This window comes from Tribolium madens, unplaced genomic scaffold (genome assembly GCF_015345945.1).
Source record: "Tribolium madens isolate multiple individuals breed KSU strain unplaced genomic scaffold, Tmad_KSU_1.1 Scaffold_11;HRSCAF=98;Tcas5.2_LG3b, whole genome shotgun sequence".
Taxonomy (NCBI): Eukaryota; Metazoa; Arthropoda; class Insecta; order Coleoptera; family Tenebrionidae; genus Tribolium; species Tribolium madens.
In genome coordinates, this window is record NW_025400975.1 from 1,061,471 (window position 1) to 1,086,459 (window position 24,989).

Sequence of the window (24,989 nt, forward strand, 5' to 3'; positions counted from 1 at the left end):
TTCGAATTTTCTTTTTTTTTTAAATTTAATTAATAAGTCATGTGAAATTGTAAAAAAAGCTGAAAACAAATTACTTTTCTCATTTTGACGAAGATTAGACAATATTCAGAAACAATATGTACAATTGTTCCTTTAATTCTTTTATAAAACTTTGATCAATCGGTCCGAGAAAACGGTTAGCATTAGTTATTTGCTAAAATTAAAAAAAATAAACATAATTTTTTATTTTTCTTCCAAATGTAAACAACTTCAAGAAACAATACTGCTTAATTTTTGAAAAAAAATTCTAAAATTTTTTTTGATTTTTTTGAATTTGCAAAAAATTCAAGAAACAATACTGTTTGATTTTTGAAAAAAAAATCAAAAATATTTTTTTGAAATTTTTTCGAATTTTCTTTTTATTTCAAATTTAATTAATAAGTCATGTGAAATTGTAAAAAAAGCTGAAAACAAATTACTTTTCCCATTTTGACGAAGATTAGACAATATACAGCTAAAAAAATTAGTCTCCCCATCAATATTAGTGAATACGCAGTAGATTTACTAAAACAACGCAAAAAGTTACTTTTTTTTCTTTTCTTTAAATCAATGTTGAGGGTAAAAAAAAATATTTTTCAAAAAGTTATAAAAGGATCTTTATTTCAGTTTTTGACACTACCCTTACATTTTCTGTGTGGTTGCTGAAATGTCGATGATCAAAAACAAAAGGATCCTTTTTCATTTAAAGTCAGATATCTCAGCGACAAATTGACGTAAAGAGAATATGAAAAAAGCGTATTTAAGATGAATGAACAGGCTATCCAGCCTATTCACTGACTTAACTAAAAAAGAAATCTCCATACCCGTGGACCAAAAGCAAAAACACACAAATTTAGAATTTTTTTCTGGCGCTATTACTTAGGATTACGTGATAACCGTAGTACAGAAAAAAAAATTGCCAAAAGATCTCAAAACTAGAAACTTAAAGCTTCAAAATAGTTTTGTTTATAATCTAAATAGGTACAACCATTTTTCGATGAGTTTCAAAAATCACAAAAAAAATTAAGGAAATTTTTTGTTCCTTTAATTTTCTAGAGTAGTGTATTATGTATACTGATCATTTTTTATTTTTTGCTGTACAAAAATGTATTAAATACTAATCATTTATCATTAGTGAATTATTTACTGATCGCTTTATTACTACCCAAAAAAATGGTCTTACAGAGGTGGCGCCCTCTTCGTCTTTCGGTTCGCATTCGAGCAAGAGCGGTTGAGTTGATCTAGATTGGGGCATGATGAAGGAAGTCTCCCAACTGTCCGAATTCTCTGGTAGTAGTTTTTCCACCGATGATGATGAACCGATCGGGTTCGAAACGGTCGTATGGTTGGGGATCAAGTAGTCTGAGGATTGGGGTACCACTTGGAGGCAGTTTTCATCTGAGCTCAATGGTCGCATGACTGTAGCGTCGCGTTCGTTGGATGGGGGGCGGTTGAAAACTGGTAAAGGGGCGTTCATTACTTGGGGGTCTTGGAGGCAGTAACCAAGACGTTCTAAAATCGTGGCGAAAGTGGGGCGCTGTTCGGGGGTTGGGTGCCAACATTGCGTCATTATGCCGTAAATAGGACCTGCAAAAAGGTACAATTTTGGTACAGACAGTTTTATATAGGTGTGCATAAATAATTATTAATCAAACATAGATTATTCTTAAATACAGGGTGATTCAAAAGGATCGTACCATCAGTCGGGGATTTTGAGATTTTTGGGTTTATTCCAGAAATACATATAAGAATGTCCCCCTGCTTAATTTCTACAAGGTGTAACGAAAAAGAGTAACCTCTGATTGCCCAGGTCAAAATAAAGTTACACTCTTTAAAAGTTCAAAAATTATTTTCGTTTTTTTTTTAATAACTTTTTGTGGAGTAATAGATTTTTTGTAATTTGGTATAGCAAGTAATGAAAAAAAATAATTTAAGCGGATGTGTACAAAATTCGGTTCCCCATGTATTAAAAAACAACATTAATTATCATTGTTTTCAAAATTGTGTTAATTTTTGTTTTTTTTTTTGGTTTTAGTTTCTTTTTTATGTTTGTTCAGTTAACGATAATGTAATAATTATTAATTTAAACAAAACAAAAATTTATAAAGATTGAAATTAGCCATGAAAATAGGCCCAAAATATGCATTTTTAAAATGTTTTTTGTTACTTTTTTTAATAGTAAATAGACGCATTGCAGAATCGTACGAGAAAGGAATTTTGTTAAATTAATTAATGAAATGAACTTGAAAAAGACTATAAATGTATTATTTCGGCTTATTTGTTTCTATCTAACACTGGTTTTAGAGGATTTTATTGAACTTAATCAAAAAATCCTAAAAATTAGATCCGAAATTTGTTACCTATTTTTTCACTAATTGTCGGAAATATTTCACAAAATCGATTATTTCAGATTGTGTTGTGTCATTTTTCGTACTTTCTAATAAAAAGTCCAGCATATTTTAAAAAGTTTCACTCACTATAATTTAGACTTAGCTAAAACAAGGCAGAAAATCGCCAATTTGTCGATTTAAGTTAAGGTGTCTTTCCCTGAAAAATTCACTAATTTCGAAAAATTTCGGTTAAAGACAAATGATTGCAAAATTTTAGTAAAATATTTTTCGATAGTTGCATGATTGTGAGATTTCAGAGAATTTTGTTGTTGAATTGTTTATGAAGTTCACTCTGGAATTAGTTGCACAAATTTTTGAAATTTTATTAAAATTGCTTGGAATTATTAAAATAATCTTTGAATTGTTTGGAATTATTAAAATTATTTGTGAATTATTGAAAAAATCTGGAATTCTTTTTGGAATTGTTAGAGATAATTTCTTCTGAAAATTACATTAAATTTCTTAGATCTATCGGGATTGATTTAGAATCACAGGAAATATTTTGGAATTACGAAAATTAAGTTATTTATTATTTTGGAATTATTTAATTATTTTGTTATACGTTATTCGAGTCGTGTAATTTTTTCTTTTTTATTCCCAACGTACATTATTTTTAAATAGTTTTTGTATATTATAAAAAAAATTATATCGGCCCTGGTTCTAGAGTAAAATTATTATTTAAGTGGACGTGTCAAAAATTTGAACGTTCCCTATTCATTAACAATAATAATAATTATCACTGTTTTTAAAATTGTGTTAAAATGTTTTTGGTTTTAGTTTTTTTTTGTATGTTTGTGTTATTTAACAATAATGTAATAATTATTAATTTAAACAAAGAAAAAATATAAAGATTCAAAATAAGCCCAAAATATGCATTTTTAAAATGTTTTTTGTTCCTTTTTAAAAAAAAATCCTTGTTGAGAATTTTTTTTTCAAAAAATTTTCTAGGTTTTACTTTTTCGAACGTGAAACCCTCGATATCTCGGCCATTTGAAGTCGGATCGCTTGTTTAAACAGACTTTATTAATTGTACGAAAAAGGAATTTTGTTAAATTATTGGAAAGAATTTAAAAAACACTACAAATGTATTATTTCGGCTTATTTACTTCTATCTAACATTTAACATTTAATAAACGTAGCAAAAAATCCCAAAAATTAGATCCGAAATTTGTTATTTCCTCACCAAATGTTTAAATTTAGCAATAATTGTGGGAACTGTTTTGTGTTGTGTCATTTTTCCTATTTTTTAAAATAAAGTCTATCATATTTTAAGAATGGGGAATTCACTTATTAATTTTTTGCCAAAACAAGGTAGAAAATCGTGTTTGACCTGATTTAAGGTGTCTTTCCCTGAAAAATTCACTAATTTCAAAAAATTTCAACAAAACAAGACAAAAGATTGAGAAATTAGGTCTGAAATGCATTGTTTTCGCGATGAATTTCAGTAAAAATTCTTTCGATAGTTGCACGATTGTGAGATTTCAGAGAATTGTCTTTATGAAGTGAGAGGCCGTTAATTCTGGAATTAGTTGTACAAATTTTTGAAAAAATCTGGAATTCTTTTTGGAATTAGAGAATTTCTTCTAAAAATTACGTTGAATTTCTTACAACAACCGGAATTATTTTGGAATTACGAAAATTAAGTTGAAATTAGGAGAATTATTTTGTAATCATAGGAATTAATCTGAAAACAATTGAATTACGATGAATTAATTCTAATTACTGGGAATTCAAAGATTTTTTTTTTGAAATTACGTCAATTTTGGTGGATTTTTTTTGGAATTGGAATTATGTATTTGTACACATGTTTTCCAAATTAACGGCCTCTCGTTATGAAATTTCTTGGAGCACCTTTGAATCAATTATGAGCTTGTCAGTAATTTTCTTATCAGTTTGAGAAAGCAACATTTCTAAAAAGTTCCGGTAAATGGAAAAAAGGATTTTTTCCAAATTTTTAACCTGGTAGGAGTTGAAGAATGTGAAGGAAATAATTTTTCCATCAGGAAAATTTAACAGATAACAATTTTGGACATCAGCAAGTACGAAATACCTTCTGAGAATATGTTCCGTTAAAAAAATGATTGTGTAATGATAAAACTTATCATTAGTCTTAGTTTTTCTTCAAGAAGAGTTAATTTTTTTTGTTCAGATTTTTATTGTTTTGTTTCTTTTTTGTTAGGTGGTGCATTTGTGTACATATGGAAGTTAGTGTGTTGTAAAGAGACTTAAAATTTTATCTAAGTAGAAAAATGTACACAAAACATCAGTTTTGTTTATCAAAACAAAAATGAAAATGTAAGAACAATCCCTTAATTTTGCATTGAAGTATGTAACAAAAATATCGAAATATTGAGGTTTTGTACACTTTTCAAGCCTTTTGTGCCAGAAGATTAAAAAAATCCTTGGAATGCAATTATTTCAACTCACTAAAATGTATACAATTTTCTCTGTGATTTTTAGATGGAAAAACAGACGTCAGATCAAACATTTTATAATTTGCTTACAGTTCTAAAACTCTCACCTGGACAGTTGGCTGGAGGGTCTAAACGTCCTCCACTAGTTACAAGTTGCATGACTTCTCTATTTGCACACCCTGTATAAGGCATATAGCCCATTGACATAATCTCCCACAATAACACTCCAAAAGACCAAACATCAGTTTTACTGGTGAAAATACCATCGAGGAAAGCTTCTGGAGGCATCCATTTTATTGGAAGCATTGCTTTACCACCTTTTCTATAATAATCCGACCTAAAAATCAATGATTAAGAAACTTTGACCTTTACATTTTTTGTAGTAACACACCTGTAGACATCTCTAGACATACCAAAATCTGCGATTTTAACAACACGGCCTGGTCCTTTAGTAGTCAACAAACAGTTTCTTGCAGCTATATCTCGATGGATAAACCTGTTGTCTTCCAAATATTTACAACCTTTTGCTACATCAACCGAAATTAATACTAAATCTTTCATGGTTAGAGGACTTCCACGTTCCTAAAAACACATAAATAGGCATAATTCTTGGTATTAATGGTTGTACTAACAGGTTTCGGTCTTGACTCTCTTAGGAAGTTCTTAAGGTCGCCTCCGGCTAATAGTTCTAAAACTATAAACCTCGGGTGTTTATCAAAACAAACTCCAATAAAATGGACAATGTTAGGATGATTAAATTTCGACATAATTAAAGCTTCCATCAGGAAATCCATTTCAGCTTGAGACGTAGACATTTCAGGGAGTGTTTTTACAGCAACTGGCATTTCAACAGTATCGCAAGGTCTTTGCCGATAAAACCCTTGGTAGACTTCTCCAAAAGCGCCTTGACCCAAAGCTCTGTAAAGTAACATAACTGAAAGACTTTATCTCATTGACAAGCATCAAAACACCGATAATAACTTAATGATTTTAATCAAACTTACATCAGATCGACGTTGTCTTCAATTGAATGTAAATTTGAATTTGAGCCCGAATTAGCCCTTTAATTGGATAATTAATATTTGATTAATTCGAAAAAGTTGAAGAATAAGAACGAAAAATAAAACAATGTGTCACAAAAATACAGTTTTTATTATAACATAAAATAGTACAAATAGTTAAACTAAAACTGGGAAGTGAAAGTGAGGTTTTTGAATTGTGTTTTAGATACATACACACACAACATCAAACATGCTTACTTAACAAGTCGCAGTTGTTCTCTTGGGATATCTTTCAAGTCCTTAAGAGTGTAAACGACTCCTCCGAATTCATAATTTGGGTTGTATTCGGTCATCATGCTGTCAGAAGCCACACGAAGGCGGTCTAACTGAAGGTCAGCACCAGAAAGTATCTTTCTGCGAAGAATTCCAGAAGCTCGATGTTGGTATCTGTTATCTGAAATGTTTATAAATAGCTTGTAACTCTCAAAGTTAGAATCTAGAAATTTCGAGAAACTATAAAGTCAAATTAGGTATTCTATTTTTAGATTCAAGTGTCTTAAATTGTCAAAATATTTACATTTTGAATCTTAATAGAGATTTTGCCACCCTGAAATCTCAGAGAAATAATTAAAGCGTAACATTTTGAAATATCAAGTAAATCAATAAAATCAGTCTTTTAAATCAGAATTATGTACTTTAAAATTTTTACTTTTAGAATTCCATTGTACTGAAATATTAGAATAATAAATAAATAAATATAAAATCAGCAATTTTTGAGATTTGGTATCTTAATATTTTACAAATAAAGCCCAGTATTTGAAAATCTTGGAAGCAAACACTTTCTAATCTTTGAATGTAAAACTTTAGAATCAGAACAACTTAAAATTTTGTAATATTCAAGCAGAAACATTTTTTAGAATTCGTGAAACGTAGTACAATAAAGATCTGGAATCTTGAAATCTTCACTAAAAAGATTTTTTAAATCTTAAATTTCTAGAATGAGCTTATTTTAAACGTTTGTGACGTTAAATTTTTAAATAATTTTAAATACCTTAGAATTTGTTATGAAAGTTTAAGATTTTGAAAGTAACAAATTTTTGAATTGCTGGATTTTAAGAATTCAACCATGAATCTTGTCTTTAAAATCTTCAAAATTTGCAATTATTTTGAAGTTACTTAGTCTTGAAATTTCTCAATCATCTTCAAAGTGTGAAATCTTGAAGCTGTCGAAACTTTTAAATTTTAAAACTGAAATTTTTTACCACATTTTTGAAACGCTAGTCGTTAAAATTTTTACACTTATAAATCTTGGAATTTTAGATTCGGTGTGGAATCTTAATTTCGTTGAATAAATTCTTTTTTTAAAACTTTGGATTTAGATTTTTGAATATCTGAGGCGGAAAAATATATAGAGCTGCAACAAATCGTCAACATTTTTAGACAATAAAATTTTAGAAAACATAGAAAATTGAATTTAAAGCAAAGAATCTTTCTAGTGTCATTTATAAGAAAAAATCTTAGGATGGGTTTATAAAAGCCGAATTAAATATTTGATTGCAATTAAATTGGTTTAATTTTGATGAACAACCAACTAGATTTCAGAATTTTGAAGTTAATTAAATTAATTTAATAAATTTTGATTTAATTCACTTTCTGTAAACCCACCCTTAGAATTCGTAAAATCTAGCCTTTAATTATAGAAATTTTTTGAATTCAAAATTCCGAAGCTAAAATTTTTAACAACAGTTAACTTTAAATGTTTAGGCAATGGAAATTTTTAGAATTATGTGCAAAACATAAAACCTCAGAATTCTGAAACGTTAAACTATTTTAAGTCTTTAGATTTCTAAATTTTTAGGTCTGTTAATTTTAACGGAATTTTTAGACTCTGAATCTTAGAATCGCAGAAAATCCAAATCTTAGAGTTTTAACCAATTTTGGAAACAAACATTGGCATACAGAATTTTAGAAATAGATTTTAGAAATTTGGAATCTTACATTTTCGTAGAACTTATAATTCTTCAATTTTAAAACTCCTAAAGTAAAAATATGAGATTTGGTATTTTTTAGATCTGGGAACAGAATTTATAAAACCTTTACATATTTTTGAATTTTCCAAAACATAAAATTTATGATCGAACTCAAGATTTTATAATTAAAAAATTTTAAAAACATAAAATTAAGTGGTATTTTAAAATTAGGCAAATGACGATTGGAAATTTATGAATTTTCAATTTCGAGGTTTTAGAAATGCAAACTTACATAGGATGAAGCAAATAATCGCCACTAACGTGGTCAAGAAGATCACTGAGATAATCAAAACGATGAGGATCCAAGAAGTAGCGTCTCCTGCTGCGTTTTCTGGAACAGCTAGAATTTTCAAACACATTAGGTTCATTTATTTAACACTTAAAATAAATAATCTAGATCTAAATCTTGTATTAGGCGGGACAAAAAGATGGGGCATCAAAATTTTGAGACTTTATGAAAATTCACTGTAAAGCATGCTTCAACGTCAAATTTGACTTTTCAAAACGTCAAAATGACATTAAATTGAAAGCGAGGTTACTTTCTAAGGGCCGTTTTACATTTAATGTCAACAAAATGACCCATTTTTTTGTCCAGGATGGTACCATAATCTCCCCAAGGCAACACTTACTGATACACGTCTTGCCGTCGGCATCAAGCTTCCAATTCTTGGGACAAATACAAGCAGTTAGAGATTTTCTCGAATCCAACGCCACACATCGATAGTTGCAATCACATCCCGGTATTGCAGGAATGATTAAAACCGACCCAGGACCAGCATTATACCCCGAATGTGCTTCCGACAGGTTCAACACAGTCCTACTTGGATCAATAAAAGAGTATCCTCCTTCACCATTCGTCGTATTAGTTGATGTAGCATCCCCTCCTGCATATCCTCCACCACCACCTCCGGATCTACACCCACCACCCCCACCACCAAACCCTCCATATCCACGCTCATCGGTAGAGTTGTAACACGCTCTCCCACCAATACCACCACCATCGAGGAGTGCACGACCCATCAACTGTTTATGACCGACATGGACAATCCCGGGGAACATTTTCCAACCACCACCAGCACCAGCAGAACTAAGAAAAAATGTCAAACTCAACTAAAACAAAATTTTTATTTTTTAAACGTACTTTTTTCCATACATTCGGCCGGTAAAAGGGGGTTTCGACATGTTGATGGCTTGTCCATGTTGTCTCCCTGTGTCGATAAATCGGCCAAGACCTAGACCTCCACCCCCAGCAGCTACAGCAATAGGGATGTATTGTCTACTTTTGTTGCGCAAAAATAGGAATGTTGCTCCACCTCCACCACCCCCACCATCATTAATAGTCATATTTAGAAACTCCCGAATTCCTTTCACCCTATCATCATTTTTAGGGGATGAACACGATGAGTTACCCTCATGTCCAAGAGACTAAAACAAATTGTGATTTATTTCATTAGTTAATTACACAAGGCGACAAAAAAAAGTCAAGTCGTGACAACTTGACAAATTTCATATCATTTTGTTCCTCTCAGTGAGACAAATCAAAAGCATAATTTTTTTCTAATTTCAATGAATTTAAAATACTTTAATTTAAAAAAATCATTACTCAATAACTATTAGGCCGATTTCCTTCAAATAAAGACCATTCTAAAGGGATGGACTTGCCCTTTGGAATGATATGCAATTTGAAATTGAATATTGGTAAACTTTTCTTCAAACAGTGTTCGAAGAAGTTCGAAGTAATCTAAGAAAAACTCTACGAGTAATTTTTTTTCTTCGTCACCATCGTGTAGAGCATCTTTTTATTAGTAAGAATCCAATTTTTTAACATAATACACCGAATAGTTTTGAAGATATGATTTTTTGAAATTTTTTGCTGTTTGCTGTTTGCTGTTCAGGTATTGCGCCATATAGGAGAGTTAATCTTACTTAAAATTGCATTTTTATAAAATAATTTGTTTTAAGGCTCTTCTTTTGCTTAAAAATGGTCAATTGCACCTTTTTTGTTCTAATTAGAATAAACAGAAACTGTTTCTTTACTTAAAACAAACAAAGAGTACCTGCGTACTAATTAAAGCAAATAAAGAGTTTTTTTGTTCTAAAAATGATCACTGATTATTGAGCAAAAAGGATCTAGAAGTTTAAAGCAGTAGCTTTAAATATAAGAACGAATCTTTTTCAAATTAAATCACTTTCCATTCAGATTCCAACTTGTTCACTTTGTTCTAGCTTTCTGAACCTTTTGGTCATTTTTACAACAAAAAACTCTTTATTTGCATTAATTAGTACGCAGGTACTCTTTATTTGTTTTAAGTAAACAAACAGTTTTTGTTTATTGTAATTAGAACAAAGAAGGTGCAATTGACCATTTTTAAGCAAAAGAAGAGTCTTAAAACAAATACTTTTATGAAAATGCAGTTTTAAGTAAGATTAACAGGCATTTCTTCTATATGGAGCAATGCTTGATTAGCAAACCATAACTTAAAAAAATCATATCTTGAAAACTACTCGGTATATTTTTTTGAAAATTTGGATTACAACTAATAAAGAGATGCTCTATACGATGGTAATGATGAAAAAAAAATACTCGTAGGGTTTTTCTTAGATTATTTCGATTTACTTCGAACTTCTTCGAACACTGTTCGAAGAAAAGTTTGCCAATATTCAATTTCAAATTGCGTATCATTCTAAAGGGCAAGTCCATCCCTTTAAAATGGTCTTTATTTGAAGGAAATCGGCCTAATAGTTATTGAGTAATGATTTTTTAAAGTTAAAGTATTTTAAATTCATTTAAATTAGAAAAAAATTATTTTGTTCAAAGTGTGTGAACTTTTTGAATTTTTTTTTAGTGCATTTGATTTGTCTCACTGAGACGAAGTTGTCACGACATGACTTTTTTTTCGCCTTGTGTTATTTAGTTACAAACCTTAACACAAGCACTGGTGCCTTCTTGACCAACCAACGTGTAGATTTCTTGTCCTTTTCTTAATTCCAGAACCACTCTTACCATTGCACCTCTGGATGAACCCATAGCACCGCTTCCTTTACCACCACTCGCCCCAACTAGAATAAATCTAAACCAGAATTGTACCAGAAAAATTCATCAATTTTGAGTACGTACGTATAAAATCCATCGCTTGGTGATGTCCATTTTTGTACCCCACTCAATCCAGGTTCACTCAAAACTTTAACTTTGATTTTGGTGTTATTGTACGCCACTGCACAGTTCCTTTCAGTGGGACCAAAACGACCTTTTGCACTACATGTTGTAATGTGGTAACCTACAACCACAATTGAGTATTTTGTAAATTCTGATGAATGTTTTACTAGTTTCATTAACAAAGTGCTTGTGAGTTTCACGCCCTCCGACATGCTCGTCATAAGGATTCCAGTAGTTGTAACCGTTGAGCTCCTCTGGGGGTATATTCAAGCCGAAACATTCGGGACTTAGTGAGACATCATCAATTGCAATATCACTAATATATCTGTACCCTCTTTTAGCATCGAAATGTATGAAATACCTAAAGTAGAGTCGTATATTAATTGATTTAATTTGATTTTCAATTACTTGTGTGTTATGTTGGGCAAAATGAAGACTTGTCGTATCCACTTATCGCCATAATCGATAAAACTCCACAGAATTTCCGTTGAATAATTGTCAGTGGGTTTTAGTTCTGTGACTTGGAGTTGGATTCCACTTCGGTGTTTACCCGTTTGGTGGAGGTAAAACCTGATCTGTTAGGAAAATAGAAAGTTAGGGAAGAAATATTTTTTGGCACTTTTCGGACACAGTTTTAGAAATAGAAATGTAGAGGGTAATTTTTAAATGATTGGCAAAAATTTAGTATTACATTATGATACACAAAACATAATATCTTAATAAATTTTTTATCGGTTTTGAGAAAAAAATACAACTTAATTTTTTTTTAAGGAAATATCTAACAGGTTTAACGTTAGCACCACCAGCAAATTAAATTAATTCCCGGTAATTTTAATAAAGAAAGTTGGCAGTTCCGGTTATTGATTATATTGAAACTAATGTCAAAATTTTGACTTGGTGATTTCTTAATTCTTATCATTTAAATCTAAATTTCTATAGTTAAACTATTAATCTGAAACTTTCAATCTCATAAAAGCAAAAAAAGTTCTTATTTTTGAGATTTTTTTTTGTCATACTTAATACAAAATATTTTTGTAGTTAAATATTATTTTAAATCTATAAAAACGACGAAAAACCATGACCACTTTCGTCAGCAATCGCAAAATATTAACTTTAAATCCCGAATTTCTTTTTTTTTAACTCAAAAGTTCGCTCACCGATTATTTAAAAACCGTAACTTTTAATCTGAAAGCTTAATATATAAGTTGGCAATTCCAGTTTTGAAATTACAAATTAAAAGTTGTGTAACAAAATTTTGAGTTAGTTTTTATTTTTGAGATTTGTTGTTGCACTTATAATTCTATAAAATCATAGAGTCAGAATTCATAGCTTATTAATTATCAACAATTTTAACATTAAATCTTAATTTTTTTATTTTAAGAAAATTTCTGAAAACAGAATACTTTATACACACCAACACAAAAAAACACAATACTTTATAAATGTAAATGTAAAAACATTTATAAAGTATTGTGAAACTATTATTGTTTTTTTTTTTACTTTGACACTTATTCAACTTAGATTTTTATAAATTAGAAATCCCCCAATTTCACAAAAACTTAAAAAATTAAAACTAGATATTAACTCAAAATATTTTTTTTCGATTTTCATTTTATAACCCAAAATTACATAAAAATTTTCGATTTCAACATTAGAATCTTGAGTTAAAATTTTGAACAAAAATATTGTTGTCGCTTTTGTGATTATCAAAAATTGAAGTACAGTTGCTGAATTAAAATTTCGGGCAGTATTTTTCTGTCACTTTAAAAAGTTCACTGTAAACTACCCTTTACTGTCATCATGACTGACATGTGACAATTAAACTTTTTTTTTGTTGTTAAAATTGTTAATTAAACAATTTGTCTGTCTTAGGAAATTTATTATTGAGATAAGCTGCTATCAACGTTTTCACAAAAATCTGAACTTTTTGTTTAAAAAACACTAGTTAAATTAGAAAATTTCGAATTCAAAGTTTATAATTTGAGTTTAAAAATCTAAAAGTTAAAAATTTCTCTCTGAAGTTTTTATTTTTGAGATTTTTTGTTATAATTCGGAATATATTTGCAGCTAAATATATATTTTTTTAAATTTTGATTTGCTGATTTCTGTTAAAAAAAAACTCTAAATACGAGAAATCCTAAAGTACTTAGAGAAAAATCCAAGGAGCAAGGTGTTTTGACTTACAGCACACGAGTTGTAATACTTGGAAGAAACATTTCCGTGCACTCTTGGCGGAGGGTTGAAAATAACACTTCTAAGTGTGGCAGAACTTGCAAAACCTGCTTCTTCTTTCAGCATACTAACGAAGAGATACTTTCCAGTGCTATTTTTAAAAGTATGATCATAATTCGGCCCTGTGAAATTTGTTGGTGTCGAACCATTATGTCGAGTCCATTCTAGAACCCTACCATCGACATTGTACCATCCGCACCAGTCTTCCTCAAAGGTGCAACGGGACCCATAGGGCATACCATCTGAATAACACACACAAACAAAAATTTAAATATGTACAGGGTGTCCCACGTAAGATTTTCGTGTCTATCCGAAAGTCTTTGGTGGGACATTCTATACAGGGTGTTCCGTCTAAACCCCACATTAAAATTATTGGGAGTTTGAATAATTATATTTGTTTGAAAATTGGTACATAGCCATAATGTATTAAGTCCTCCTAAATGAAAATATTTTCAAGATGGCGACACTTCCGGTTATACCGGAAGTCGGTCTCAACTTTCTTATTTTAAATGGAAAGCTATGTTTTTTACTGCGTTTCTGTATTAATCGGGTTCTTTTAAGAGAGTTTTAATCAGCTTTCTCTATACCCAAATTTTGCCGTCTTTGAAATATTTGGAGTTTTTCAAAAAAATTTCGATCTGCACCTTCCACTTTAAAGATTAGTAACTCTGCTATTTTTTAAAATTTTGAATTCGTTTTTTTTTGGGTTTGAAAGAGAGAGTTTAGATCTTTCTTTTGGTGTTTTCAAATTTTGAAAAAAATTAACAAACCATCAAATTTTAAGGTTACTTTTGTAATAATTCAAATACCCATAACTCAATTTTTCCAAATGAAATAACCCAATTTTTATTTTACTAAATGGAAGAGAATTTAATGCTGCATCGATCTCTATTTAACATTCCCTATACCTAAATTTAATAATTTTTATGTTATGGTGACTTTTTGTTAGGACTGTCGAAAATCTATTACGTTTTCGTATAGTTTGCTATGGAAATCAAAAATGTCAAAATTGCTTCTCAATAAACGTCGACAGTGACTTATTATTTGACAAATAGTGCCAAAATATGGAGAGTCAAAGCTACTCAAACTTAGATTTAACTAATTTATTTTGTATTTATGGGGAGTGTAACAAAATTATGTCGTTCATTAAACAAAAATATTTTTTTCTCACTTGTTAGCTTTAAATAATTATCGCATGGTAGAATCTATCAATAATAATTAAGTTTGCATAACTTAGGTTTTTCATATTTTGGCACTATTTGTCAAATAGTAATTTACTGTTGACGTTTGTTTAGAGAAAATTTTGACATTTTTGATTTCCATAGCAAACTATGTGAAAACGGGTGTGGCAAGTAATAAATTTTCTGCAGTCTTAAAAAAAGTCCATAACTTGAAAATTATTAAATTTAGGTTTAGGGAATGTTATTACAGATCAATGCACCATTAAATTCTCTTCTATTTAGTACAATAAAAATTGGGGTATTATTACAAAAGTAACCTTAAAATTTTGGGATATGTTTTTTTTTCAAGATTTGAAAACACCAGAAAAAGAATCTAAGCTTTCTCTTTCAAATGCCAAAAAAACCAATTCAAAATCTTGGCAGAGTTACCGATTTTTAAAGTGGAAGGTGCAAATCCAAAAATTTTTGAAAAACTTTAAATATTTCAAAAACGGCTAAATTTAGGTATAGGGAAAGCTGAAGAAAACTCTCTTAAAATAACCCGATTAATCCAAAAACGCAGTAAAAAATATACCTTTCCATTTAAAATAAGAAAGTTGTGACCGACTTCCGGTATGACCGGAAGTGCCGCCATCTTGAAAATATTTTCATTTAGGAGGACTTAATGCATTATGGCTATGTACCAATTTTCAAACAAATATGATTATTCCAACTCCCAATACTTCTAATGTGGGGTTTAGACGGAACATCCTGTATACAGGGCGATTCAGATAAGATAATGAGCCTGACGATCTGGCAATGCAACCCAAAAAACAAATTTCATTTACGTCTTTGATCCAATTTCAATTAGGATTTGCAAATTGAATCCAAGTTATCATCTCATGTCACTCTCACATCAGCGCAGAGAACGATCATTAGTGTCTTTTCTGTGTAAACCCAATACAAAATGTATGAAAGAATGAAACATTAAAAGTAGGCAAACAGTTTTTTTTATAAATCATAAATTGCTTGTCAAAGCACTCAAGATAAATGGATTGCAAATGTAAATCTTAATTAAAATTAGATCAAGATTTAAATGAAATTTGTTTTTTGGGTTGCATCGCCAGATCGTCAGGGTCATTATCTTATCTGAATCACCATGAATAAAAAAAATAAAATTTTGGGAGATGATAATACTGACCGCAATTTTGCGTTTCGTCGTCACCAAGTAGACAATCTTGTGTTATATCACAAATACTGGTGTTATTGATACAGTTTGTGGTAGATTTGCAGCGATATTGGTGGGGTGTGCATGTATCATCGAGTTTAGGGTAACAATGTGTCAATGCGATATTGTCAAATGCTACAACAGCTCCTTGCGTTATTGTCTGCGATGGCACAACTTCGAGAATTATTGTGAAATTTTCAGACATTTTGCCCAAGGGTGATTCGTATTTTCGCCACCTAAAAGAGCAATATTTTAACATTTTGTTCAAAATAAAATTATTGTACTTTTTGCTGTTATCTCCTCGTATCCGTTCAACAAGCCATTGAGTGTGGTTGTTGATAGATTGCGAATGATTGGTTGTTTTATCTCCCACAATGCGGATTTCCGCGTTGTTCATATTTTCTTGATAAATCCAGACCTGAAGCCGACAGGAGTTTCTAGTAGGACTAAATAGTGGACTAGTAACATGGAGAAATTCTGAAGTCATTGGTGAACTTAGTCGGAGCAACAAGAAATTTCCTGAAATAAATAAAAAATTACAATTAGAAAAAATTAAAATTATTGTTTGCTACGTTAAAAAATAGGTGGGTACTGCTTTAAGGTTTCAAAATATGATTCTTGGTTTCCAAACTGTAATTTCATCTAGAGTTTTTCTTAAGTAAAGTTTTGTCAATCAATATTTTTATTATTTGCAAAAAAATTATAAAATCTTCTTAATTAAAAAAAAATTGTTAAAGGTACTTGTGTTTAGTGTTTTTTTTTTCAGTAAAATAAATGTTAATAAAAATCACTTGTACTTGTTAATGTTTTATTTTCATCTTAAACAAAATTTGCAACAAAACTTGCAAGGTAATAATCAGTAATTAAAAATAAAAAGAATATATTCAAACGTGGCGCCATTGTGTGTTAGTAACACATTTGAGCACTAGAGGTGCTGGATTCGTCTTGCTAGTGATTTTCTACTTTCTAGGGAATTCTCATTTCTCACTATCACTTATAAACGCTAAACTTTTAATGGTCTACCCTTCACTGCCTTTATGACACATATTTTTAACAAATTAGCACGAATATGCTTGCAGTTGAATTGTTTAAAAATGAAGACAATTTGAAACAGTAGAACAAAATGTCTCAAATAAGATTACAAATATAAAGGGTATTTCACACTTTATATCAACGAGATGTTAAAGGTATCCTTAATTTTTTGCTCGTCACTGTACCTCCTATGTTGGAAAAAAAATTCATTTAATTGTAAAACCGCCTTAAGTAATTGTCATTGACATTTAGTAGGTTTTGAAAAGTCAAATTTGACGTTAAAGCCTATGTTACTGTGAATTTTCATAAAGTGTCAAAATTTGTAACTAATCTGTCATTCAAATTCAAAGTCGCGTTACTTTTACATTTAATGTCAACTAAATATCAATAGAATGTTATTGATGTCCCATTTTTTTGGCCACGGTGATACCAATTTTTGACACTTTCTGATAATAAACTGTAAAGTGGACTTTAATGTCAAATTTGACTATTTTTAATCTCCAAAAGATAAAAAATGCCAAGAAAATTACTGACAACTACTAATGCCGGTTTCACATTTAATGATCTTACTGTCATTTTTTTGTCCAACATAGTAGATACAAGGTGATCAAGAATGACTATTGAGTTGGCAACATTTGAACATTTACTTATTTAGCTTTTTGAAACATTGCAACTGGACATGATTTTTCTCTTGACAAAAATTTTGGTTAAAAAGTTTATTGGTGGGTCGCAAAGTTTGAATTCGCGTCAAAGTTTGCTAACCAGACTGGTGGTCATGGATATAAAAAAGGGTAGTTGTTTATAAATAAAAAAAATTGATGTTATTTTTTATTTTCAATAAAAGAAAATTTGTGAAGATATTGAATGATTTTATTGAAGAATTCGGATTTTTTTCCCATACATATTGGATATATTTTAATTTAATTTCAATGCAATTTAAAATGTCAAATGTTGTCAGTGTCAAACTGAGAAAAATGAGACAGCAAAGTCATTTTATTAACATTATATAAAACGGCACTTAAAAAATAGCATTACTTTGAACTTGTTACTGATATAGTGGGCAGTGATTTTCCTAACATTTTGACGTTTTTGGAAAAAAACAAATTTTTTTTGTGCAATGAATTAGTGCCCTCAGTTAATAACACAAATAAAATTACATTTGCATTTTAAAAAGATTACCAAAAATATCGTTCATAACCACACATGTGCTTCAAATAAATCTAGGACCTCGTATTGAAGTTCTTGAAACTTTGACTTTTCGAGCGAACCTCGTATTGAACTTGAAAGCAGGTATTTACGTATTTACGCAAGCGTGCCAACTGACAGTGAGCGCGTCCTGCTAATAATTTTGTTAAAAGTCGAGGTAAAAACTGTTCTCCCAATTTGTTGTTACTTTTTTTAAATAATGACTGAAACTGTCGATGGCATTGTTGGTGAAGTACATCTTGAGTAAGTTAATAAATCGTTAATTTTCCTTAATAAATAATTATTTATAGGGAGTTAGTAAAAGATGGTACAATTTTTGAACTCAAACCCAATATCCTAGAAGCTGAATGCATTCACGATGCTGAAAGTACTGAAGCACTTCAAGAATATTTAAAACTCGAATGTCTTGGCTTAGACACCCCTTCCTATGATGGCGAAGAACCATTTACAACAATAGCTAAAGACATGAATAATTTGCTACAAAATGGAAAAATCAAGAAAAAAATTATCAGAGACGGATATGGCCCACCAGTCGACAATTTATCAAGTGTCACAATTAATTACAACGCTTATGTGCAATTTGAGGCCCATCCATTTGACTCGAGTTATGCCCGAAAATCACCGTTTTCTTTCACAGTTGGTCAAGGAGAAGTCATCGAGGGTCTAGACCTTGCAGTGCAATCAATGAAAATCAATGAAAAATCTCAATTCTTAATCGATCCCGAATTTGCATACAAAGACAGTGGTTTGAACAGAATCCCACCAAATTCCGTGGTGTTATTTGAAATCGAATTATGTACAATTAAAGAATGTTTAACTCAAAATACACAAGAAGTTAATGAAAAAGAATTTAAACATGTGCACCCGAAATGCTTAACTCTTTGCGTCAAGGGCAAAGACATGTTTCGTCTAAAAGACTACCAAGGTGCAATCAAACAGTATACAACAGCAGTGAATAAATTAGAAGACGCACTTTTGGAAAATTACGACGAACAATTAAAATGTGAAGAACTTTTAGTTCGTTTATACACGAATTTGTTGGTTTGTTGCACACATGCAGAGATCCCTAAACGCGGCTGTCTCTTTGCACAAAAAATTTATGAAATGGCCAAAAATGATACATTTAAAGTGTCAGCCAAAGTATTTTTCAATCATGCCAAATGTCAAAGAATGTTAGGTAGTTATAATAAAGCGGAGAGGAATTTTTTACAAGCCCGAGCATTAGAACCCAAAAATGAAGAAATAAAGCAAGAATTGGATAGTTTAATAAAGGCAAAAGAAGAGTTTAAAAAGCAACAGGCGAAACTGGGAAAGGCGCTCCTTAGCTCATAATTTAGATAATTTACAAAAATAAAAAAAAATTGTGAATAAGTTGTTGTCTTTCCTTGTTTACAATCCCTCACCTCACGTGATTAATTGTAATTTATTGATTGGTTAATATTTTTGCGCTTGCGCATTTAGAATTAAGCGATTTCGTCCTACAAATAGCCGAGTTCAATTTATCTAAAAACGATTTTTTTGCAACTTTTGTTACGATTATTTGTAAATTGAACGTGTTTAACTGTTATTGGGGTTTTTAAAAGGGGCCCTTGGTTTTAACATCGCGATGGCACGTTTAGTGGAGCCGATAAAATTGAGGTTAGAAACAACATGTTTATTTTTGAATGTTAATTTTTCTTTTACAGTCAGCTGACTCAAGAAGGATTTGAATTTCAAACCGATACAAGTTACGTTGAAAATTCTGATTCCGATGAGGAAACTCCTGATGTGTTAGAAAAGAAAATTCAAAATAGCAATAAGGAATGTATTGGGATTTTTGATGAAGAGGTCTATCAACAAGATGAACCGTTTGAAATAATAGCTAAGAAAATGGAAAATCTTGTAGCAGATGGGAAAATCAAGAAACGGGTTTTACGGGAAGGTAATGGTGAAAAACCAGAAGTGTATTCAAAAGTTAAAATCAACTACAATGCATATCTCGAATATGATGAAAATCCTTTTGATTCGACTTATATTCGTAATAAACCTCTCAAATTCACCATTAGTAATGGAAAAGTTCTACCAGGACTTGATTTTGCGGTAAAAACAATGACACTCAATGAAAAATCTCAATTTTTAATTCATCCTGATTATGCTTACGGTAAAAGTTGTTTAATTAAGGGTGTCCCTCCTAACTCCACTATTCTTTTCGAAATTGAATTAATTGATGTTGTTAATTGCGGAGCTGCTGTTACTTATGAAACACTACCTGAAGAACAACAGGGCACATTTACTGAAGTTTACAAATACTGCATTGCGCTTTGTGAACAAGGTAAAAAATCATTTAAAGAACACGATTATAAAAACGCGATCAAAAATTATAACATAGCCGCTACGAAACTTGAAAAAACTGTTGTGAAAGGAAAAGATGAAAATGAGAGTCGAATGGAACTATTATTGAAGTTGTACACGAATTTGTTGATTTGTTACACACGCTCTCGTGAAGTTAGAAAGGGGTGTTTTAATGCGAAAAAAATCAACGATTTGACTGAAAATGGACGATTGATGAAGATTCCTGCTAAGGTTTATTTTAATCATGCCAAGTGTTTACGCATTTTGTGTGATTATGACGAAGCCAAAGAAGTTTTAAATAAGGCATATAAAATGGAACCGAAGAATCCAGAAATCGCCAATGAAATGTTGAATTTAAATAACGATAGGACGGAACATAAGGACAAACAAATGGTTTTTGCAAAGGCCCTCGTGAATAATTAGATTTTATTGTCATGTTGTAATTTCCGACTTTTAGTTTATTTTTGATATCTTTTGAAATAAAATGTAATCAAAATACTTGTATGTTTTACTTGAAGTAATCACCAGTCCTTTCGTAGAATTACACAGGGCGACAAAAACAAAGTCATGTCGTGACAACTTGACAAATTTTATATCATTTTGTTCGTCTCAGTGAGACAAATCAAATGCACTAAAAAAATTTCAAAAAGTCCACACACTTTGAACTAAATATTTTTTTCTAATTTAAATGTATTTAAAATACTTTAACTTTAAAAAATCATTACTCAATAACTATTAGACCGATTTCCTTCAAACAAAGACCATTCTAAAGGGATGGATTTGCCCTTTAGAATGACATGCAATTTGAAATTGAATATTGGCAAACTTTTCTTCGAACACTGTTCGAAATATTCTTAAAAAAACGCTACGAGTAATTTTTTTTTCATTGTCACCATCGTGTAGAGCATCTCTTTATTAGTTGTAGTCCAAATTTTTAAAAGAATATATCAAGTAGTTTTCAAGATATGATTTTTTGAAGTTAAGGTTTGCTAATCAAGCATTGTTCCATATAGGTTAATCTTACTTAAAATTGCATTTTTATAAAAGTATTAGTTTTAAGACTCTTCTTTTGCTTAAAAATGTTCCATTGCACCTTCTTTGTTCTAATTAGAATAAACAAAAACTGTTTCTTTACTTAAAACAAACAAAGAGTACCTGCGTACTAATTAAAGCAAATAAGGAGTTTTTTTGTTCTAAAAATGATCACTGATCATTGAGCAAAAAGGATCTAGAAGTTTAAAGCAGTAGCTTTAAATATAAGCACAAATCTTTTTCAAATTAAATGACTTTCCATTCAGATTCCAACTTTATTCTAGCTTTCTGAACTACCAACAAAATAAATTAGGTGACTTATTGCATTTAACATCACTAGAAAGTGATGAGAAAGCATTTGCTCAGAACATTTTCAAAAAAAAGTTCAGAAAGCTAGAACAAAGTGAACAAGTCGAAATCTGAATGGAAAGTGATTTGAGTTGAAAAAGATTTGCCTTTATATTTAAGACTCGTACCTTAAACTTCTAGATCCTCTTTGCTCAATGATCAGTGGTCATTTTTACAACAAAAAAACTCTTTATTTGCTTTAATTAGTACGCAGGTACTCTTTATTTGTTTTAAGTAAACAAACAGTTTTTGTTTATTCTAATTAGAACAAAGAAGGTGCAATTGACTATTTTTAAGTAAAAGAAGAGTCTTAAAACAAATACTTTTATAAAAATGCAATTTTAAGTAAGATTAGCATGCATTTCTCCTATATGGAGCAATGCTTGATTAGCAAACCTTAACTTCAAAAAATCATATTTTGAAAACTACTCGGTATATTTTTTTAAAAATTTGGATTACAACTAATAAAGAGATGCTCTACACGATGGTAATGATAAAAAAAAATTACTCGTAGGGTTTTTCTTAGATTATTTCGATTTACTTCGAACTTTTTCGAACACTGTTCGAAGAAAAGTTTGCCATTATTCAATTTCAAATTTCATATCATTCTAAAGGGCAACTCCATCCCTTTAAAATGGTTTTTATTTGAAGGAAATCGGCCTAATAGTTATTGAGTAATGATTTTTTAAAGTTAAAGTATTTTAAATTCATTTAAATTAGAAAAAAATTATTTTGTTCAAAGTGTGTGGACTTTTTGAAATGACATATAATTTGTCAAGTTGTCACGACATGACTTTTTTGTCGCCCTGTGTTATTAGCGTATCATCACTGTAATTATTCAGAAAGATTTACCAAAACTTACTCCTGTTTATGAATAAAACGTAGTAACATGTTGGCGAAAAATCCCAAGAGGTGCGTTCGTGGTAGGAGCAATTGAACCGTTCCAAGTTCCCACGCACAGCGTACCTTCCTACGCGCAATGGCTGTAATGCCCTTTAAACTTTACCTAATTTATCTCATACCCCTACATACACTAGTGATTATTTACAAAATACCGTAGGGCACTTGATTTTTTGCAAGCTCGTTTAATTAATTGTGTTAACGAGAATTGCAAATTCATGTTCATTATATTTTCACTGTTTACATTAGTTGCATTTATTTTTGTATTAGAGAATAACACAGGAAACTGAAATACAAAAGTGTTTTTTTTAATGGAAATGTCAAACGGTCTTAGCGTTGGCACCACTAGCAAATTCATTTGGTAATTTCAATAATGAATGTTGGTTGTTCTGGTTTTTGATTTATTTAAAAACAAAATAATGTCATTAAACGTCAAGTTTTATAAAGTAAGAAGGTTGCCTCGTAATCATGTGTGCGCATTATTCGCGCAAATTGACGTCACTGGTTTAATCATTAAAAAATACGATATGCAACCAAAGATATTATTAAGTTAAAAAACTAGAATTCCGTAAAATAAATACCGATAAAATATTTTTTATTAAGGGTAAAATGAATTAAAAAAAATATAAATTTATTTTGTTATAAGTTGCAATATTTTAATTTATAATTTTATTCATTACTAGGTGTTGCCCGCGGCTTCGCTCGCGTGGTAGTTTGACATCCAAAACTATTTCAAAACGCAGAAGGGCTAAGAAACTTACTAACAAAATATAGCAACACATAATTTATTATGAACTTCGTAGTAAAAATAAAAAGTCCGTCTTTTATATTATTTATAAAACCGTTATTTAAAAACCGTAAAATTTTAAGTCTTATTTCATGGATATTACTTAACAATGACAAATTTTGATACAAATTTTCATTCCATGTTTAACTATACATATTTATACAAACTTTCATCCCTTATTTGACCCCCTTAGGGATAGAATTATCCAAAATCTTGAAACACGTGCTATTTTGTTTTTAACTGAACACCCAAATACCAATTTTCATAGATTTAACTTAAAAAAAAGTGGATATTTTACGAAGTTTTACCCTTGTTCAACCCCCTTGAGGGTGAAATTTCCAAAAATCCTGAAACACGTATTACTTGATTTTTAATCGAAAGCTTAAATACAAATTTTCAAGGATTTAACTTTATAAATGACATACCTATTTTAATACAAATTGTCATCCCTGTTTAACCCCCTAGAGGGTGGAATTTTCAGAAATCCTAAAACACGTGTTTCTTCATTTTTAACCGAAAGCCCAAATCCCAATTTTCATAAATATAACTTCAAAAATGACGAATTTATAAATATTTATACAAATTTTCATCCCTTGTTTGACTCCTTTGGGGATGAAATTTTCCAAAATCTTAAAACACGTGTTTTTTGTTTTTAACTGAGAGCCCAAATGCCAGTTTTCATGAATTTAACTTTAAAAAAATATACGGATATTTTACGACCTTTTACCCTTGTTCAACCCCCTTGGGGGTGAAATTTCCAAAAATGGTAAAATACGTATTTTTTTGTTTTTAACCGAAAGCCTAAATACCAATTTTCTTGGATGTAGCTTTAAAACTTCGAATTCACCACCCCATTTAAACCCCTTTGGGGTTGATTTTCCAAAAATCCTTTATTATTGGATAACTACGTTATAAAAGGTATTTACTGTGAAAATTTGAAATTTCTGTCTCCAGCGGTTTAGGCTGTGGGTTGATAGGTCACAAACCTCTTTATATATATAGATTTCTTTGATTTCTATATCAGAAACTATTTATCGCAAAACACTGATTTTTTTGTATATGATAGAAACTTATTTTTTTCCAACGGTAAGCGGGGTTATCACCAAGAAGTTCGGGGTTATTATAAATAGACCGATCGGGTGCCAAAAATCGACGAAAATCTCGACAAAAATCAAAAAAATTTTAACTTTAATAAAATTGATCCATATAACGTTTTTTACATTTCTAGTGATTTTTGGAAACCGATGACAGTAGTTGTCAAACTAAACACTGTTTCATTTATAGTCATAAACTACAGTTTTTCAGAAACAATTATCATTTGTTCTATCAAGAGACGGCATGAATATGATTGTAGTTTATCTATCTTAATCACCAACTAACTAAAAACGTTGTAATTTTTGAAAGGGTGAACAAACTAGTGAAGATTATCCAATTTTTCAAAATTTGTAATCGAGTTCATATCGGAATATGTATTATTGATTGCATCTTACAGGCGCAGGCCTCGTAAAATTAAGTGAAACACCATGTATAATAAGAATACACATAATTTAATAATTAACATATTATTGTATTGTTTTGTGTTAATTTCATTTTTTTTGTATGCATTGCTTTGAGAGCTCTTTTATTCTCTGCAAACATTAAAAAAAAATATTCAAGCAAAATTAATCGTTAATTTGGTCATTATAAACGATTTTTATATATTTCTACTTTTAGTTGAGTTTTT

The 24,989-nt window shown here is 30.2% G+C and overlaps 3 protein-coding genes across 4 annotated transcripts in view; 2 read left to right on the top strand and 1 right to left on the bottom strand.

The window, feature by feature from the left end:
- Positions 1–24,989, bottom strand: part of LOC123016003 (ALK tyrosine kinase receptor) — a 34,979-nt gene that overhangs the window by 2,709 nt on the left and 7,281 nt on the right. The window contains exons 3-18 of one of the 2 annotated variants that reach the window (XM_044416165.1): positions 15,915–16,149; positions 15,604–15,866; positions 13,195–13,484; positions 11,419–11,585; positions 11,178–11,371; positions 10,972–11,131; positions 10,777–10,924; positions 8,995–9,278; positions 8,483–8,940; positions 8,086–8,193; positions 6,082–6,277; positions 5,827–5,883; positions 5,455–5,740; positions 5,214–5,404; positions 4,930–5,159; positions 1,202–1,605 (exon numbers count right to left, since the gene is read on the bottom strand). In XM_044416165.1, coding sequence (XP_044272100.1) covers positions 1,202–1,605; positions 4,930–5,159; positions 5,214–5,404; positions 5,455–5,740; positions 5,827–5,883; positions 6,082–6,277; positions 8,086–8,193; positions 8,483–8,940; positions 8,995–9,278; positions 10,777–10,924; positions 10,972–11,131; positions 11,178–11,371; positions 11,419–11,585; positions 13,195–13,484; positions 15,604–15,866; positions 15,915–16,149 — 3,671 coding nt within the window. The remainder of the gene's footprint in view (positions 1–1,201; positions 1,606–4,929; positions 5,160–5,213; positions 5,405–5,454; positions 5,741–5,826; positions 5,884–6,081; positions 6,278–8,085; positions 8,194–8,482; positions 8,941–8,994; positions 9,279–10,776; positions 10,925–10,971; positions 11,132–11,177; positions 11,372–11,418; positions 11,586–13,194; positions 13,485–15,603; positions 15,867–15,914; positions 16,150–24,989) is intronic. The other variant, XM_044416174.1, reaches the window with a different exon arrangement.
- LOC123016024 (inactive peptidyl-prolyl cis-trans isomerase shutdown) lies at positions 17,963–19,239 on the top strand. The gene is made up of 2 exons (XM_044416199.1): positions 17,963–18,111; positions 18,159–19,239. The coding sequence occupies exons 1-2, from the start codon at positions 18,068–18,070 to the stop codon at positions 19,198–19,200; spliced, it is 1,086 nt and encodes a 361-aa protein (XP_044272134.1). The 5' UTR covers positions 17,963–18,067; the 3' UTR covers positions 19,201–19,239.
- LOC123016016 (inactive peptidyl-prolyl cis-trans isomerase FKBP6-like) lies at positions 19,332–20,697 on the top strand. Its single transcript, XM_044416186.1, has 2 exons — positions 19,332–19,506; positions 19,554–20,697. Exons 1-2 carry the CDS (start codon positions 19,475–19,477, stop codon positions 20,620–20,622), a joined length of 1,101 nt encoding a protein of 366 aa, XP_044272121.1. The 5' UTR covers positions 19,332–19,474; the 3' UTR covers positions 20,623–20,697.